The 17,530-nt window shown below is 36.1% G+C and overlaps 3 protein-coding genes across 3 annotated transcripts in view; all 3 read left to right on the top strand.

Annotated features, from left to right (window-relative positions):
- Positions 1 to 4,024, top strand: part of LOC136781119 (uncharacterized) — a 31,694-nt gene extending 27,670 nt beyond the window's left edge. Inside the window, exons 2-4 of the mRNA XM_066739853.1 lie at positions 2,845 to 3,233; positions 3,417 to 3,698; positions 3,763 to 4,024. Coding sequence (XP_066595950.1) covers positions 2,847 to 3,233; positions 3,417 to 3,698; positions 3,763 to 4,008 — 915 coding nt within the window. The 5' untranslated portion in view covers positions 2,845 to 2,846 and the 3' untranslated portion in view covers positions 4,009 to 4,024. The remainder of the gene's footprint in view (positions 1 to 2,844; positions 3,234 to 3,416; positions 3,699 to 3,762) is intronic.
- Positions 4,025 to 7,630: 3,606 nt separating this feature from the next.
- Positions 7,631 to 11,552, top strand: Prp40 (pre-mRNA processing factor 40). The gene is made up of 8 exons (XM_066739778.1): positions 7,631 to 7,954; positions 8,090 to 8,318; positions 8,384 to 8,768; positions 8,847 to 9,281; positions 9,344 to 9,812; positions 9,880 to 10,515; positions 10,574 to 10,720; positions 10,795 to 11,552. The coding sequence occupies exons 1-8, from the start codon at positions 7,952 to 7,954 to the stop codon at positions 10,990 to 10,992; spliced, it is 2,502 nt and encodes an 833-aa protein (XP_066595875.1). The 5' UTR covers positions 7,631 to 7,951; the 3' UTR covers positions 10,993 to 11,552.
- Positions 11,553 to 11,738: 186 nt separating this feature from the next.
- Positions 11,739 to 17,368, top strand: P5CDh1 (delta-1-Pyrroline-5-carboxylate dehydrogenase 1). The gene is made up of 7 exons (XM_066739779.1): positions 11,739 to 12,000; positions 13,777 to 13,990; positions 14,068 to 14,502; positions 14,655 to 15,065; positions 15,145 to 15,323; positions 15,404 to 15,592; positions 15,686 to 17,368. The coding sequence occupies exons 1-7, from the start codon at positions 11,957 to 11,959 to the stop codon at positions 15,918 to 15,920; spliced, it is 1,707 nt and encodes a 568-aa protein (XP_066595876.1). The 5' UTR covers positions 11,739 to 11,956; the 3' UTR covers positions 15,921 to 17,368.
- The last annotated feature ends 162 nt before the right edge of the window (positions 17,369 to 17,530 follow it).

Raw genomic sequence — 17,530 nt, 5'->3', positions numbered from 1 at the left:
CAATTTTCCGACAGTCTGCTCACTGACTGAATTTATTATTATCGGGAGACACGGAAGTGTCTTAACAAAAAGAGTATCAATTCTGTGCAAATCAACAATAATTGCAATTACCACGAGAATAGAAAAAATCCATGAAAAAATTGAAACTAAATAGTTATAAATGTTTCATGAAATTTCAAGAGAAGAAAAAGTTGGATGGGAAATATTAATAATAATAATAAGAATTCTTTTCTTTGTTTTGTGGAATTAGCAAGGTTTTGCAAAGAGGGAAATGGATCGAGGAGGGGGGTGCCCCACCCACGACTAACCTCGCGTGACTGTGTAGTGTTCCCATAGCAGCATTGACCGCTTCTATTTATATAACACTCGTTCTACCCCATTCCTCCTTCCCATCAACCCCCTCCCTCGAATCACCCTACAATTCTCGCAAAAATACCTGCGAACCTCAACACGTTTCACCCCCAAAATCAATATCCCCTCATCCCCGCACTTTTTCAGGACTTTAAAAGTATTAATTAATTTCTTCCTCGAACTATAATAAAAAGAAAAAACTATATTCTAATCTCTTTCAATACTCTCATCAATAGAAATAAGTACCTGCGAATCCCAACACGCATTGCAACCCTAAAATTAATAATCCTCTCCCCTCGCATGGTCTCAATTTCAAAATTTTCAACCAATTTCTCTCTCGATCCAATAAAATTTCAACAAAAGAAGAACTAAAAACTATTCCAATCTTCGTCAATGCTCTCATCGATAGAATTACCTTGATCCTCCACCCAGAGCCATGTGTGAGTATTCGAAAAATGATTGAGCGAAATAGCAAATAAATTCTCGCGAGGTGCGGGAATTGTCAGCTGTCAGTCGTTGGTGTCGGTAGGCGAGAAATTTTGGCTGGTCGATTTCTCTTTGGTGGAGTAACAGGAATAGAGGCGTGAGCCGTCATTGGCAAAATCGCAAATCGTTTCCGCAGCCATTTATTTCCCTATGAGAAGAGGCGTGGGAGAGAGGGGGGAGGGAGATTCGCCCACCAGTCTCTCAGCTTTTTCTCGATATATCATTGAAAAGTGGCGTCCGCGCAAGCTTTGCGCAACTTTCGTGTCACGTAAACAGAGCGAGCTTCGTTTATAAACAAAACTGACGGCTTCGCCCATGCAACCCAATTTTGGTCCAATTTTATTTCTATCATTTCCGTCTGGTTTCTTTTGCAATTGGCGCATGGAAGGGCAAAGTCGGCCGCAGCACGAGCATACACGTGCCAATCCATCACCGGCCGACCTTGACCTTTCTCAGCCCCAGGACCTTTCACGATTTAATCGCCACGTGCTCCAAGTGGCACGCGTCGCGTTCTCCAGCTGGCCCAACGAAAACTGCCCACCCTTATTGGCAAGTTTCTTGGAATTATTTTCCTCCACGTACATACATATATATGTTTTCTTTGCTTTTCAATTTTCTTTGCACGATTTAATCTCCACGTGCTCCAAGTGACACGCGTCGCAATTTCTAGCTGGCCCAAAGAAAACTGCTCCTCCTTATTGGCAAATTCCTTGAAAGAATTTTCCTCGATATATATATATATATATAGATATGATTCGCTGCTTTTCAATTTTCTTTGATGTCTCTACAAAACGCTTCGCCTCTGGGACGGTCGTTCATCAAAGCGTATCTTTTTCCAATAGCGGAAAGTTCACTAATCAAAGTACAGCTTTGTGACTTTTGACCGGATTCACCTGTCCTGTCGCTGGATCTCACTGTGTGTGTTAGCCTATTAAAATTTTAAAACGAGTTAATGATTTTTATTCTTTTACACCTCTTTATACATACTCTCTTTCTCTCTCTCTCTCTCTCTATATATATATATATATATCTACTCACGGCGGAATGTTGAATTGCATCAGCAGTGATACAGTCAGGGTGGTTGTGGGTGGTGAAACGAAGGCTTTAGGAAGGATTCGCATAGCTGAAATCTATTAAAGGCCAGTCTTTGGTATCCCGCCAATTCTATTTTCTCCGGCGAAGGCGGGATATCTCATTGTCCAAGCTAATTTCGTTACCAACCACCAGCAGCTCTATTTTTTCCTCCACCACACACATACATGCAGACATATACAGAAAGTCGTTGTGCATTATATCTGGAAAACGTGTGATATTCGCTCCCTACATACTTACACAGTAACAACGAAGTGAGAATGTATAATAGTGCACATATGTATTTGTTATTGGTGCTAATTATTGGAAAATGTTGTCATTTTTGAGGGAAAATTTTCATGTATATATATACAGGTACAAATTCTAGGCTAAATGGGACGAATACTATTCGCTCTGTACATATATACAAATATAATGGAGTAAGAATGTAAAAGTGTAGACGTATACGAAAAAAGTTCACCAAAAAGACAAAGATAGCTACAGATGATGCTGATGGTTTGCATATGCACTAGTACACATTCTCACTTCATTATGTTTATATTGAAGTACACGGAGCGTATTCACGATAGATATAGGTATATTCTCCCAAAAAATCCGTTTTCGAAACGATTCATGTTACAGATGGATTTACAAAGATTGTCTTCTACTTAAGGCCCAAAACAGTCATAATATAATGTGTCCACGCGAAACATATTATATATATATAGTATATATAAATATATATATAATTGGAGGCGTTACGGGCATTAGGCTCTTGAGTAGAACGCACCCAACAATTTTTTACTGTTGAACCATCTCATCTATCGCTTTAAAAGTGATTTTTTTCGGGAGAACATACCCTATATAATAAAATAAGACGATCGAACAAATCTCACAAATTTGTACCGTTCGATTTTCATTTGTTTATGTCGATAGTGATGAAGAATAAAATGGCGGGCGTCGTGGTAAGATCATTAGGGTCGTCCAGGTGTTTCCACAGCGAGAGTTGGACAAGAAACCACAGTAGTCGGTTCCGGAAGGTTCCAGCTGTGCTCCTGGGTTTCTTTGGGACCGCAGGAGGAATCTTCTACTTCCTCGAAAAATCCGTCAGGGCCTCGGAATTCGATCACGTAGAGCCACCGAGTTATCCTTGGAGATTCGAGAAGCTCGGTTTGTCCTTCGACCATGCGGCCTTGAGAAGGGGATGGCAAGTGTACAAAGCTGTATGCTTTAGCTGCCATAGCCTCCAATACGTCAGGTTTCTGGATTTTGTCGATGTCACTCATACGAAATCTGAGGTTGAAGCACTCGCAGAGGAATACGAAGTACATTAAATTTTATATATATATTAGATTATAAAGAAATAAATAAAGATTTTCATTGTAAAATATAGTCAGAAAAATTGGACCTAATTCTTTATAACGTAATATATATATATACATATTTACATTAATGTTACACGTTATAACTATATTACTTATATCTAATAAAAATTATGCCATCTATAGGTGCAAGATGGCCCAAACGAGGAGGGCGAGTATTATATGCGACCTGGAAAACTGCTCGATTTTTTACCAAAGTTTTTTGCAAACGAGGAAGCTGCAAGGGCAGCAAATCTTGGTGCTTATCCGCCCGATTTAACCTTCCAAGTTCCCTCAATAAAAAATGGGACCAATTATACTTATGCCCTGCTCACTGGTTACTTTGAAGATGTCCCAGCTGGAATCGAAATTGCGCCAACTCGGCATTTTAACGCTTATTTCGCAGGAAACACAATTGGTATGCCAGAGGTACGTCGATTCAGCTCTTACTGCAGCACGTTTCATGAGTAACGAGAGGAAATATTTTCCTCAGATACTGCAGGATGGGATAGTGGAGTACGAGGATGGTACTCCAGCCACCAAGTCGCAAATGGCCAAAGACGTCGTGGAATTTCTTTCGTGGACGAGCGAGCAGGGTCATGATGCCAGACAAGTCTCGTGTATCAAAGGATTAATAATCACCTGTATCGGCCTCATAGTTTCCATTAATTTGGTGAAACGCACATGGACCTTCGTACGCTCCAAACAAATCTTTATGATCCCCAAACCGAAATGGTGAACATTCCAAAATCTAAAACAAATGTGCCATGATGTAAATAATCTATTATTGTATTCTCTCAGTAAATGTTAATCTCATTTCTTGTTTATTTCCAAACGTCATTACAAGAGGATGAGACCATTTTCTTATGAACTAAACTGCAAGGTAGATGTAGAAAATGTCTTATTTGACCTTCAGAGTAGACCTTGTTCAAAGTTACAGTTGTGGTGGATATTTCCCAATTTTCTTTTTGTTTCTCTGGAAAAATAGTTTTCTTTTGTAAGAAAATTGCTCGTGGAATTTATACCTTTTGAAGGAAAGCGAAAAGATCGTGGGAAACTTCTGAAAATAGAGTTGATCGTTCGAAAAACAACTCGATTCGTTAATGCTGCTCGAATATTCAGAGTTTGCCACGTAGAAATAAAATTTTCCACGTATATAGTATACACGATGTCCATCGTTATTTGAATATGATCCGACAAAAACTGTAACAACTGTATAAAAAATTAATAGGAAATTAATTAGACTTTATTGTTTATAATACACGCAATAAAAGAAAAAATGGAAGTATACAAAAATAAATTTAAGGGAATTTGGAAAATCTAATGGAATAATGAATGAAAATTTGATGAATGAGTTAAGAGGTAGACAGGATAACAGTGAGATGAACCAAATGCTTTTTATTATTGAGTTTAAAAAACCGTTAAAAAATATAGAGCAAGAGCATTGGATAACGAGGTTAAACAGGACATCATTGAGACTATATATATATATGAACAGACAAAAAACACAACAGAAAATAAGTAGAGAATCAGTCACTCATAATTGCATACAAGAGAAAATGATGAGAACAAACGGAAAGACATTTGAGGAAGGTTAGAAAATTTGGCGGGAAACTGAATGAAAATTTGGTGAATGAATTAAGAGAGAGGGAGGGGAAAACTGGGGGATTAATCAAACGCGTTTTATCATTGGGCGTGAAAGGACGTTGGTAGAGATATTGAGCAAGAACGTGGAACAGGGAGGATAGATAGAGGCGGGTAAATAAGCGATGGTTGAGGGGGGAGGGAAAGTCGAGGCGAAAATAATACTTCCGCGTGCGGGACTGGCGAGTTTTTGAATGAAACCTCCGCATTGACGTCATTACTCCCCCCAACCTGGCTGTAGGGACGCCGTGGCGTATCATCTTTAACAAACGTGTTTTTGGAATTGCCATCCCTATTGGCAGACTGCACGTTCCAATGGAAAGATTGTGTTATGCCCGTTCCCAAAATAGTCTGGCCAGAATCAAAATAGAACCTGCAAGCACATGCCACGAACGAAATAGAAATAGCCTATTATAATATCAGAGTTCCCCCCTTTCCTCCTCTCTCCCTACTCTACTGTGCCTCAACCTAACCTCACTCCAACCTCATCCCAGACTTTGACAAATTCTCCCTTTGCTAATTCGCTGTATTTCTTATTACCATTATGATGAAACACGAACACTATAGAGGAAACTATGATTAATGCAGGAATTTAACATTGAAAATTCAACTATCCGTGCGATCGTTACGCATGTCGGAATAAATAATGGATTCACGATGGATGTAAATCAAGCAGGCTTCGAGATAAACATAAAAAATTGTGAATGAAGGTTATCAAACGGATACGAAGGAAATCAATCGGGAAATTGAAGTGGGCAAATAAATGCGAGGGTACTATGTAATTAAGAGGTTAAGTATTTTGAATGAAAACTGTGTATTGAGTTCCAGACTCGCTAAGGATTATTATTTATTTCTGATAATATATTTTAGAGCGTGAGAATGACGAGAAAAGCGAATTTCGAGGAAGTTGTGCGAGCGATTGCCAGTATTTCATTCATATTATTATCCGGGCTGACTGCCGAACGTACTTGTCCGAGTTATTTTCGTGCTTCTCAAAAGTAAACGCGTCGCCAGACAAGCACAAACGCCTAACACATCACGCAGGCTCCTCCTCTCTACTCTCATCAAGCTACACGTGTTTCCGCCAACCACCCGATCAAATTCTAAGCTTCTTACCACATTTCTCACAATCTGTTACGAAAATTTTAGTTTGAGCACTTTAAGCTTCTTTCTCGATTAATTCTTTTCAACCGGCTCCTCCCTCTCATAAACACTAATACATATACACAGTTGGTTATTAAAAAAATTCAAATTTTCCTTTTCAAATCCTTTTTTATATTTTAATTTTAATAAATACTGCACAGATTTTTTATTGATTAGAAAAATTTTATTGTTGGGAAGATTAGAACGTAAAAATTAAAGCGTATAATTGTGTGCTTATTGGTGAAGTTTGATTTAGTAGTGGGGGAAGCATCGAATTGGCGGGAGGCAGCGAAGAATGCGCGGGCGTTTTAAATAATGAAGATGAGATCGTTGTAATGACGTTTTAGCTTTTGCTGGTAGGGAGCGTGTTTGCTGTTGCACTTACCGACTGAAATGCAACTCTATTTTTAGCTAGCGCCATCTTCAGCCTATTCTGTGTTGTAACGCCAGTCGCCAGATATAATCACGCGGCTTTGGCCAATCATCGTCAACTTTACCGTGCCATCTTTTTTCGACGCTTTCTATCCTTATCGTCATTTCGGCTTCTATATTTCTCTTGTTCCCTTTTTATCCAAGTATTTTATTTATTTATTCACCTCCTCTCATCCTCTTACACCCAGTTCCTATTTAATCGCTTAATTTCGAGCTCTGACCCACATGCCTTGGCGTGTAATTGGCGAAAATAGAATGGGGCAAATCGGGAGATAAATTTTCGTTCTCGGGAGCTTCCCGTGATGATCCCGGACTTTCCTAAATTATTTTTACATCGGATGTAATGGTTATAAGAAATTGGTTGTTATTGGGTAGTTTGGAAAATTAAGATTGGTAATACTAAAATTTCGCGCATTTTGTTTTTTTTCCTAACCTCAACTAAATCTGGAAAGCTAAAACGATTGATAAGGCGATAAACTGACCGTCTATTCGAAATTAAATTAGTTGTTACATAATTTTTTGTGAAAAATCATGTGTTTAGGGAGAGAAAAACTCATTTGACTCAGATAAAAATTCATGCCGACCAGTGATATCGATCATGAACAACTTTTTTTTTACTGATATGACCTTCAAGTGAAAAAATAATACTATTTTCCCCCTACTGTTTTTGTTTACTTTTTGTCGGCTTCACGTAACATGTATAATTACACAAATACTCAATTAACTATTATGCGGATCGCGATGATCTTTATTACTCCCCTAGTCAATATTTATTTTTCTACGAAGTTGAAAGACGAGTGAGAAAGAGGATCAGGAAACTATTTTTAATTTTATAGCAGAAAAAAACGATATAAAATATCGGGAATATTGACTAATTCAAGCCGAATAAGCGGTAAATTGATTAAAGAGCAATTTATGCGATCGAGGGGACGGGAACAGGGTTATAGAATGAAAGGGAAAAATAAAGCTAAAACGAGGTAGTAGTGACATCTGTGGATAAAATAACGAATTATTGTATACATTGATATTTGTCTTATAAAAGTCATACATAGTATACATACAACTTATGGGGAGATTGACCAATCAGCTCTCTCGAATTCGGTCATTCCGAGTACTATAGTCACCTATTATAAATTTGCTATGTGCCACAGTAGGGAAAACCCTGTAGATGACAGCTGATGACAAAATTGTGAAGAAATTAGAAATGACATTTAATTGATTTAAAGTCAAATTGCCATCAATAAAAAATCACGATAAAGCGCATAAAGTGTTATAAAGTGACGTCATTTATTAACCTTATAATTTCATACTAACACTTACACACGCATATAATTTAATTCCAATATATCTCATGAATTGCCGTGAGGGCGCTGTAAACGCCGGGACTGGCCGGGACAGCAAACAACAAATACAACAATGAAGTTTATAGCCCCTGAGGAATATACTGCCCCTTAAAAATTAAAATGGTGATTGCTCAGTATTATTAATATTATTGATTTAATAAAAATGTTACTTAAATTTTTTTAGGTTCTAACTTATTTTAAATAATAATTTAATTATTCCATTTAATTTAGATTTTATTTCTTATTTGTATTTAACAGGCTTCAAATGAAGGCATTGCACCAGCAGCTGCTGTGCCGGGTTTTCCACCAGCAACACCAGCTATAAACTCAGGTTTTGTACCACCGATTATGCCAGCAACACCATTTATACCTCCTCCCAGTCTGCCACCTGGTCCACCAGGAATGATGCCACCACAATTTTCTATTCCTCCTCCTGGTTTTAGTTTTCCAATGTCAGCCGCTCCTCCACCAGAAGCTGGAGTTATAGGTTAGTAATTATATAAAAATTTGGTCTCTTTGCAAAAATATAAATTTATTCATTTATATTTTTAGCTGCACCACCTCAAATAACAGCACCAGGTGTTCCTCCACCAATCCCAATGACTACTGAACCTGGTATGCCTATGTCAACTATAGAAAAAAAATTAGATTGGACAGAACACAAGGCTCCTGATGGTCGAACTTATTATTATAACAGCGTTACAAAGCAATCACTGTGGGAGAAACCAGATGAATTAAAGACTCCAAGTGAATTATTATTGTCTCAGTGTCCATGGAAGGAGTATAAATCTGAAAATGGGAAAGTGTATTATCATAATGTTAGTACAAAAGAATCTAGATGGACAATTCCTACAGAATTGGAAGAGCTTAAAACAAGAATTGCTGCTGAAGAAGCAGCAGCAGCTGTGGCTGTTGCAGTTGCTAGTGCTACAAATACGTAAGTTAATTTCTTTGACATCTTAGGTATAAGAAAATTAAATTATAAATGTCAACTTTATTGATAAAATTGTTTTAGGGGTGTAATACCGGTAGCTATACAGCATTTGTCTCCAAATATTGGTACAATATCCCAAACTAGCACACCTGAATCAGGGGGAAAGTCAGCAATTGAACAAGCAATGGCAGCAACATTAGCAGCAATTAACATACCTACACCTCCTACAAAAGTAGATGAAGACAGTAATTCTGGAAAAGGATCTGCAAATGGTAGCCGTACAAGTACTCCAGAACCAAAAATGCAGTTTAAGGATAAAAAAGAAGCTATTGAGGCCTTTAAAGAATTGTTAAAGGAGAGAGATGTTCCATCAAATGCTACTTGGGAACAAGCAGTAAAGTTAATTCAAAATGATCCAAGGTATCCTCAAATGAAAAAGTTAAATGAACGTAAGCAGGCCTTCAATGCATATAAAACACAGAAATTAAAAGAGGAGAAAGAACAAGAACGACTAAGGTGAGATAAGTAAAGGGAATGTTATAACAAGATTATAAAAATTAAGAATATGTTAATTTCAGGCTCAAAAAGGCTAAGGAAGATTTGGAGCAATTTCTGTTGCAAAATGAAAGAATGACTAGTTTGACTAAGTATTACAAGTGTGAAGAAATGTATGGGAATTTAGAAGTTTGGCGAGCTGTTGGTGATTCAGATAGAAGGGATATTTATGAGGATGTCATCTTTAATTTAGCAAAACGAGAGAAAGAGGAGGCTAAGCAATTGAAAAAGCGTAATTCCAAAAGATTGGCCCAGGTCTTGGATACTATGACTGACGTTACATACAAGACCACATGGCAAGAAGCACAAGCTTTACTTTTGCAGCATCCATCTTTTGTTGAAAATGCTGATTTGTTAGAAATGGACAAGGAAGATGCTTTACTCGTATTTGAAAATCATATAAGGCAACTGGAAAAGGACGAAGAGGAAGAGAAGGAACGAGAGAAAAAACGTAGGAAAAGACAAGAGAGGAAAAATCGTGATGGATTCATTGTTAGTCTATTTTATCAAAGATTATGATGATTCAAATATAATTTTATTACATTTTTTGCTATTTCAGACATTACTGGATGAATTGCACGAGCAAGGGAAACTTACGTCAATGTCCCTTTGGGTTGAACTTTATCCAATGCTGTCAGCAGATTTACGATTTTCAGCTATGCTGGGTCAAGTGGGATCGACTCCGCTGGATCTTTTCAAGTTTTATGTGGAAGATTTAAAATCTAGATTCCACGATGAAAAAAAGATTATTCGGGAAATTCTCAAGGACAAGAACTTTGAAGTCCAAGTGAACACCACGTTTGAAGAATTTGCAACGGTCGTTTGTGAGGATAGGAAATCCGCAACTCTGGATGCTGGCAATGTAAAATTGACTTACAATTTACTGCTAGAAAAAGCTGAAGCTAGGGAGAAGGAACGTGTAAAGGAGGAAACGAGAAAGTTTAAGAAGTTAGAGACAAGTTTTAAGACTTTGTTGAAAACCCTTGATGTGGACTATCAAATGTCCTGGGATGATGTTAGAGGGAAAATTGAGGAGGAGGCGGATTTCAAGGCCATTACTTTGGAAAGTGAAAGAGTTAGGATTTTTAAGGAATATCAGCATGACCTTGAGGAGAGTTGCAGTCATCATCACATCAGGAGTAAAAAGAAAAAAACGAAGAAACCTAAGAGGAAATCGAGATCACGATCTCACAGTGTAAGTTAAAGAAAATTTTATTGCTCTTTCCAAATAACAAATAGACTTTTTCTCATAGGAATCTGATAACAGTGAAAAAGGACTGAAAAAAAAACGACACAAATCACGATCACCAAGTGTTCCTAGCAAATCAGAAAGCTCCGAATCTGAAAGCAAAAAGTCGAAAAAGAAAAAGCCAAAAAAGAAAAGGGGGCGTAGTCATTCCGTAAGTTATACCAATAACTAAATCGTACTTTTTATTTATTGTTTATTTTATTGTTGACCTTGAAATGTTTATAGCGATCGCATTCGAGGCTTCCATCGTCCGAGGAGTCACCAGAACGTAGGAAAAAAGAAGAAAAACACAGAAGACCGTCCGCACACAGCGAAGGATCGGTTAATGAGCACAGCGAGCAACACGAATTATCCGAGGATGAGCTAGAAAAACAAAGAGCTCAACTTTTACGAGAATTGCAAATGCAGCAGGAAGACAATTGAAATTTGTCTAAACAGCAAATTATCCTCCCTATATGATAAAACAGAGACGAAACTGTGAAATACTTGTCTTATATAGTACAATTTTTCCATTAAAAAAGTGCTTTTTAAAAACTACCTCGTTGATCTTTCATGAATCTTCTAGCTTAAAAATATAATAAATCTTTTTGGAACCACGATGCTGAAATAGAACATATTATGTAAGCAAAAATCGCGAAATGTCGTATTTCTATAAATATTCCTTCTGGTCATGTGGAACAATACAATTATATGCAAGATGCTTTAAAATATTCAGTAATGAAGATAGCGCAAGTTGTTATCGATGGTATGACAATAACGGATGTGTTCAATGATACGTAAATCTCGTATAATATAAACTACAAAATTAAAAAAGAAAGATCTCAGCTTAGATTTTCAAGGTTTTAATACGGCCCTGGGAAGGTGGAAAGCGACTCTGTTGGTTAGTTGAATACATTGGCACGGAAATTGTAAAGAAAGCATCAAACCTTAAGTAATCTAACCAAAAAAAGTGGAAAAAAAAGAAATATAGCTTAATGATTACTATGAGAAATTTATACTGCCATCAATGTAAGTAGGGAAATCATTAAAAGTGAACGAAGAAGCGGTTTTTGACGATTTTCATGGTCTTGGCACGGCCCTGGGAAGGTGGAAAAGGAGAAGAGGCGGAGCGCGGAGGGGCTTCAATCTCCATTCGTTTGACTGTGTTTGATGGTACAACAGTTGCTGGCTGGCTCGTGAATTTTACTCAACAGTATTTCATTCGGTCGATCTCGCAACCTGCCAAGTATCCCTGAAAACAGTTTCAAAGGTGGGAAACGACTATTGATATTAAGATACATACTTGCCTGTTTTGACAAGTCAGGCTAGAAATAGTGAAAATCACCAGGAATTGAACAAATCGAACAATAACGAGAAAGAAAGATTAAAAGAAAATCATCATATCACCATGCTAAACCTTTGCCGGCAGACTTTGCTAGCCAGCGGCCAAAAGTGAGTAGATCTCACCAAAACTCCCCCGATTTTTCTCATTATAGTCCACAAAACACTTTAGGGACCTCTTGACACGTTGACGTATATATGTATACATATATCGATTACCTCCCAGGCCACAAATTCCAATCCTTAACTGGCTTAAAAGCGTTGGTGAAGATGCGTGGATGTTTGTCTTTCATTGGACGAAATCTTCTCGCCAGCTGATTATTGTTTAACTATTTCTGCGTTGGTCAAAAAGAAAATTTACTGAATGAAACATCTTTCATTCTACCGAAACTCGAGGATCACCCTGACGACCAACTAATTTTGCATACCCTTTTCTGTTTTTAATTTTTCAGCTTTACCTCGCTTCATGATTCGTGTTTCATGATATAATTATTCTATGCATCCACCATAATTGCCATTTTCCAAGTAAAATCTCTTGGTAACACGACGCTTAGACTTTAGTCCCGCCATTTTGGTAGATATGTAAATTTTTGTCTTGCAATAAAAACAAGAATCCATTTTTTTAGTAATGCTTTTTCTTTTATTTTTGTCATGCTATTCGTGTAACGCGACAAGTGATTGCCAATAAGGATCAACTTTGTTTTCTCACCTTGAAGGTGTTTTTATTAATAGTCATTTTTAGCATACATATGTTAGCTAGCTATCGACTATAATAAAATTCAATCGTTGACAATGTGTCACAATGACAAATGTCACGTTCCGATTTGGACGTATATTCATTCTATGTAGTTCCCTATATCGTATATAAAGTAATGTGCCGAAATAAAATTTCCGAGAAAGATAATAAAAAATCGACCAGTAACACGGGTAATATTGATAATTATTTTGTCTTTAAGGAAAAAGTCGATTATCCAGACATTTAATTTAATAACTCGCAGAAATATTCTGCATCTTAAAAGTTGAGAACCATTGAGACAATCTGCTGAATTAAATTTTATTGTGTAATGGCTAAAATCAGCTGGAGAATACGAGTTATGGTTAGGTAAAGTAAATATACTTCAAACTCAAGCCAGACTTATCGTCTTTAACATATGAATGGAACGATTTCATATATACTATCATTCCTCGGATATTCTTTAATTCTTTTCGTCCATTTGATCGATTTTATTCGTGATTTTTGAAGTTTATGATTTCGACAGAAAAATTCCTTATACTTAATGTTATTATGGGTAAAGGGAGAAGCTAATTAGACAATTGGTAAATCTAGTATATACTAATTAGAAGTGCAGAGAGATAACCGTAATAACATGGGTCAGTAGAGAAATATTATGTAACGTTATGTGTACGCGTGTAAGAGACCTCCACATAATCACGTGTTATTCTATTTAACATGGCAGATGAGAAATTTACATACTAGGAAAATAAAAAATTTTTATCTTCTAAATAATATCGTATCAAGTGTTCTTACATTACTTTTATTGTAGTAATGTAAAAGCAAAGTAATTATCATTATTTTTTTTTTAATTTTGGTCACTTTTATGAGCTTTAAACATCAAGATAAGGGTTTCTATTGCATGAATCATAAACTAGCAGATGCAACCTAAACCTCCTTCCTATATTCTTTAGATAACACTGTATATTTAGTACTTGATGCTTAAAGATAAACAGATAAATATTTACAAGTGATACAGACTACTGAACTAATATTTACCTGCTAGTATCATTTCCTATTTACAGAGATAGCTCCATTGGTTACACTTTCACCTTCTTTTATTAAATTACAATAATAAAAGATACATTAAAACTGATGAGATTGAATTTTTCTAGAGTTGGCGCAAGATGTATAGGCTCTGTTGTACCAAAGCTAAATCCTCCAGAAATTTTACTGGAAAACGAGCCTGTTCTAAGCTACAAAAAGGGGAGCAAGGAAAGGGCAGAGTTAGAGAAAGTCCTGGATAAAATGGCTTGCGAATGTGAGGAGATTCCACTAGTTATAGGTGATGAAGAAATTAAAACCAAATGTGTTAGATATCAAGTCATGGTAAAATATTTTCCTCAGATCTTACTTTATTCCTTCTACATTTCATTGCTGTTATTAGAATATCATTTATTTCACAGCCGCATAATCATAAAGTAAAAATAGCAAAATATCACTGGGCAACCCCAGACTTAGTGAAAAAAGCAATTGATGTTGCTGTTAAAGCGCAAAGAGATTGGGATAAAGTTCCCATTGACAAACGTCTTCAAATTTGGTTAAAAGCTGCTGATCTAATGGCTAATAAATACAGACAGTACCTTAATGCAGCAACTATGCTAGGACAGAGTAAAACTGTGATTCAAGCAGAGATTGATAGTGCTGCAGAATTGATTGATTTCTTTAAAATTCATGGGTATTTTGCTAAAGAGTCTTTAAAATACCAACCGATCTCTACAGATCCTAAAGAAACATTGAATTCTTCGAGATATCGTGGTATGGATGGCTTCGTAGCAGCTGTATCACCTTTCAATTTTACAGCTATAGGTGGCAATCTTAGTTATACACCAGCTTTAATGGTAGGTATATATGTCAATTTAGTATCATCTAGATAAATCCTGTGATTATTATCAAACAAAATTCATTACTGAATAAGTTCACACATACTTCTATTAATTTTATGATTCCAGCTCAACTCGACCTGAATTCACTTACTAATCAATTATTGTAGGGTAATGCTGTTCTCTGGAAACCATCCGACACTGCATTACTTTCAAACTGGTGGATATTTAAAATTTGCAAAGAAGCTGGAGTTCCCCCTGGTGTAGTTAATTTTGTGCCTTGTGAAGGGCCAGTTTTTGGTGACACAATTACCTCATCACCTTATTTAGCTGGAATTAATTTCACTGGTTCTGTACCAACATTCAACAGGCTCTGGGCTCAAGTTGGGCAGAACCTTTCGAAATACAAGAATTATCCGAAATTAATAGGAGAATGCGGTGGCAAGAATTATCATTTTGTACATCCCAGCGCCGATGTAGAGAGCGTTGTCACTGGGACCATTAGGAGTTCCTTCGAATTCAATGGACAGAAATGCTCCGCTTGCAGCAGGATGTACGTTCCACAGAGCCTCTGGCCTAAAGTAAGGGAAATTTGTTTAATGAAATATACCACTTAAAATTAATTCCTAAGATTTCATTGCTAAGCCACAACTTTTCTAGATCAAAGAAGGATTACTCGAGATTCGTAACAAACTTAAAGTTGGTGATATTCGGGATTTCACGATTTTCACAGGGGCAGTAATCGATGACATTGCGTTTAAGAGAATTTCCGGTTATATAGAACATGCTTGCTCATCGCCTAATTTAGAAATTATCGGAGGTGGACAGTACGATAATTCGTACGTAGTTTTTATTAATAACGTGGGTTATTTATTTTATGAAAATTTTCTTCAAGGTAATAATAAAATTTCCACTGTAGGAAAGGGTACTTCATCCAGCCAACAATAGTCGTAACAAAAGACCCTAAGGATAAAATAATGACCGAGGAGATTTTCGGACCTATTCTCACCATTTACGTTTATCCAGATAGCGAACTCGATAAAACAATGAAATTAGTCGAAACTTCCACGCCTTTTGCTTTAACCGGAGCTATTTTCACACAGGATGAGTAAGTTATTACTAAAGATTTTTAATAATACAATTAAATCTACAAAAATACGCTTCAAATTTATATCAATAAAACTTTTCCCCAAAATTTTAGAGACTGGGCGAGGAAAGCACTGGAAGAGCTTAAATATACAGCTGGAAACTTTTATATTAACGATAAATCGACCGGATCTGTGGTAGGTCAGCAGCCGTTTGGTGGTAGCAGAATGTCCGGTACAAATGATAAGGCAGGTGGACCCCATTACGCTCTACGCTGGACGTCTCCACAATCCATTAAAGAGACATTTGTTCCTTTACGCGAATATGACTATGAATACATGAGATGTTAAATTAATTTAGCTTGGAATTCGTTTCAAACAAGGCGTGTGCGGCAGTATAAAATTATATAATATATACCGCAGAGCGGTAAATCGACGTATTAAAACTGCTATATTTATAATTGTGTACATTATGCGAATCTAGAATTTCTATTCTTTCAAATTGTATTCTTTTTGATTAAGTCGATATTGTGACTACTCTTGAAAACTCGTTTTCAAGTCTTTTACAGAACTAAGTCAATTAATTTATAGCTCCGCTTGTAAAGCGTTGATTGGAAAAACATCTTTTCCATTATATGCATAGTAGTTTGACAACAAGAGAACATTCTCACATACACATACAGTTCAAGGCAATTAGTAGGAAATTATAAGTTATAATGATTACCGCATGAACAGATACACTTGAGATTACCTTAGATACGGTAATATTAGCGAATAAGTAGATTCGCTTCGATAGAAACCATTGGCAGTACAAGCAACGAATGCTGTTCTATAATTATGAATAGACGTTTAAAGAGCGTTGAGTCGTTGGTAATACGATAGCTAACGCGTCTGTAGTTCCTGTTCGTTTTTTTTTTTTTTAATACTGAAATGGAAAGTCTTCTATTTGCATTAAATCGTACTATAATTTAATATAATTAAATTGGTTGGAATCGTAGCACAGTCTTTCTATTTCGTTACAAAATATAAAGTCCAAATTTTTTAAAAACCCTAATGAAGATTAATTTTTGATCGATGGAACTGACTATTTCGATTATTTTATTGCTGGTTAAGTACAATACTTAGTATTCGCGTTTAAAATATTTTATTAGTTTTCTAGTGTAAAGCCCATTAATTGAATCTCGCAATGTTCTTAGCATTATTAAGAGAGTCACACCTTCATTATTGCCTTAAGAGTTCTTGGTACAATAATATATTTCTCAGGAAAGAGTGCACATGTTTTCTGCGCTCTAAAAGTTACTAAACCATAAATTGTTGTTTAAAATATTAAAGGCCGAAATTCAAAGAGAATACGTGTACCATAACAGATATACCATGATTAATGAAAAATTAATATTCTAAGCTGGATTTTGGTGGCATTTAGAAATGCATTCATTTCCGCTTTATTTTTATTATTCGTATCTGTTTCATTTTTTTGGAAAAGCAAATATAAAAATATAATCAGATCTGGAACGTTTGGTCGATGCCATAGAGAGCCATTTTCATTGTAAAATTTGTACAAGTAAGAATAGAAGGGTGAGTGTTGTATTATTATAGAAGTTACCGTGAGGAACATTGGTATTATTATGCTAGAACGTTAATCCGTTTTGGCATATTGTTATGCTGTGACAAGGACAATGTATCATCCAAGTCCTTAAACTGGTTAATATCCAAATCTATGATAGTGTTAGATAAATGGCTAATGTTACAATGTAATTTATTTTAAATGTACCATAGCAATAAAAAGGAACTCAATTTAATTTTTAACTTATTTTTTTCTTTAACAAAAATATTCAATAGAAAAAAATGGTAAAAAATGAATTATTTCCGGATAAAAAAACTACACCTTTCATTTCAGTTTCGTTTATTACTGCTGTTTGTTGTATTGGGTAATTTATAACATCAAAATTATGTATTATAAA

This window comes from Prorops nasuta, unplaced genomic scaffold, assembly GCF_024137725.1.
Source record: "Prorops nasuta isolate Cenicafe-Biocafe unplaced genomic scaffold, Cenicafe_Pnas_1.2 PNAS00021, whole genome shotgun sequence".
Taxonomy (NCBI): domain Eukaryota; kingdom Metazoa; phylum Arthropoda; class Insecta; order Hymenoptera; family Bethylidae; genus Prorops; species Prorops nasuta.
This window is presented reverse-complemented; position numbering and strand designations above follow the sequence as displayed.

What these genes read in the sequence shown, in the direction of transcription:
- P5CDh1 (XM_066739779.1), top strand. Translation starts at nt 11,957, where the DNA reads ATGCTAAACCTTTGCCGGCAGACTTTGCTAGCCAGCGGCCAAAA. An exon ending in TTGCTAGCCAGCGGCCAAAA is followed by an intron (nt 12,001 to 13,776) that starts GTGAGTAGATCT and finishes GAATTTTTCTAG; the next exon opens with AGTTGGCGCAAGATGTATAG. An exon ending in GTGTTAGATATCAAGTCATG is followed by an intron (nt 13,991 to 14,067) that starts GTAAAATATTTT and finishes TTTATTTCACAG; the next exon opens with CCGCATAATCATAAAGTAAA.
- Prp40 (XM_066739778.1), top strand. An exon ending in AAAGAACAAGAACGACTAAG is followed by an intron (nt 9,282 to 9,343) that starts GTGAGATAAGTA and finishes TGTTAATTTCAG; the next exon opens with GCTCAAAAAGGCTAAGGAAG. An exon ending in AAAATCGTGATGGATTCATT is followed by an intron (nt 9,813 to 9,879) that starts GTTAGTCTATTT and finishes TTGCTATTTCAG; the next exon opens with ACATTACTGGATGAATTGCA.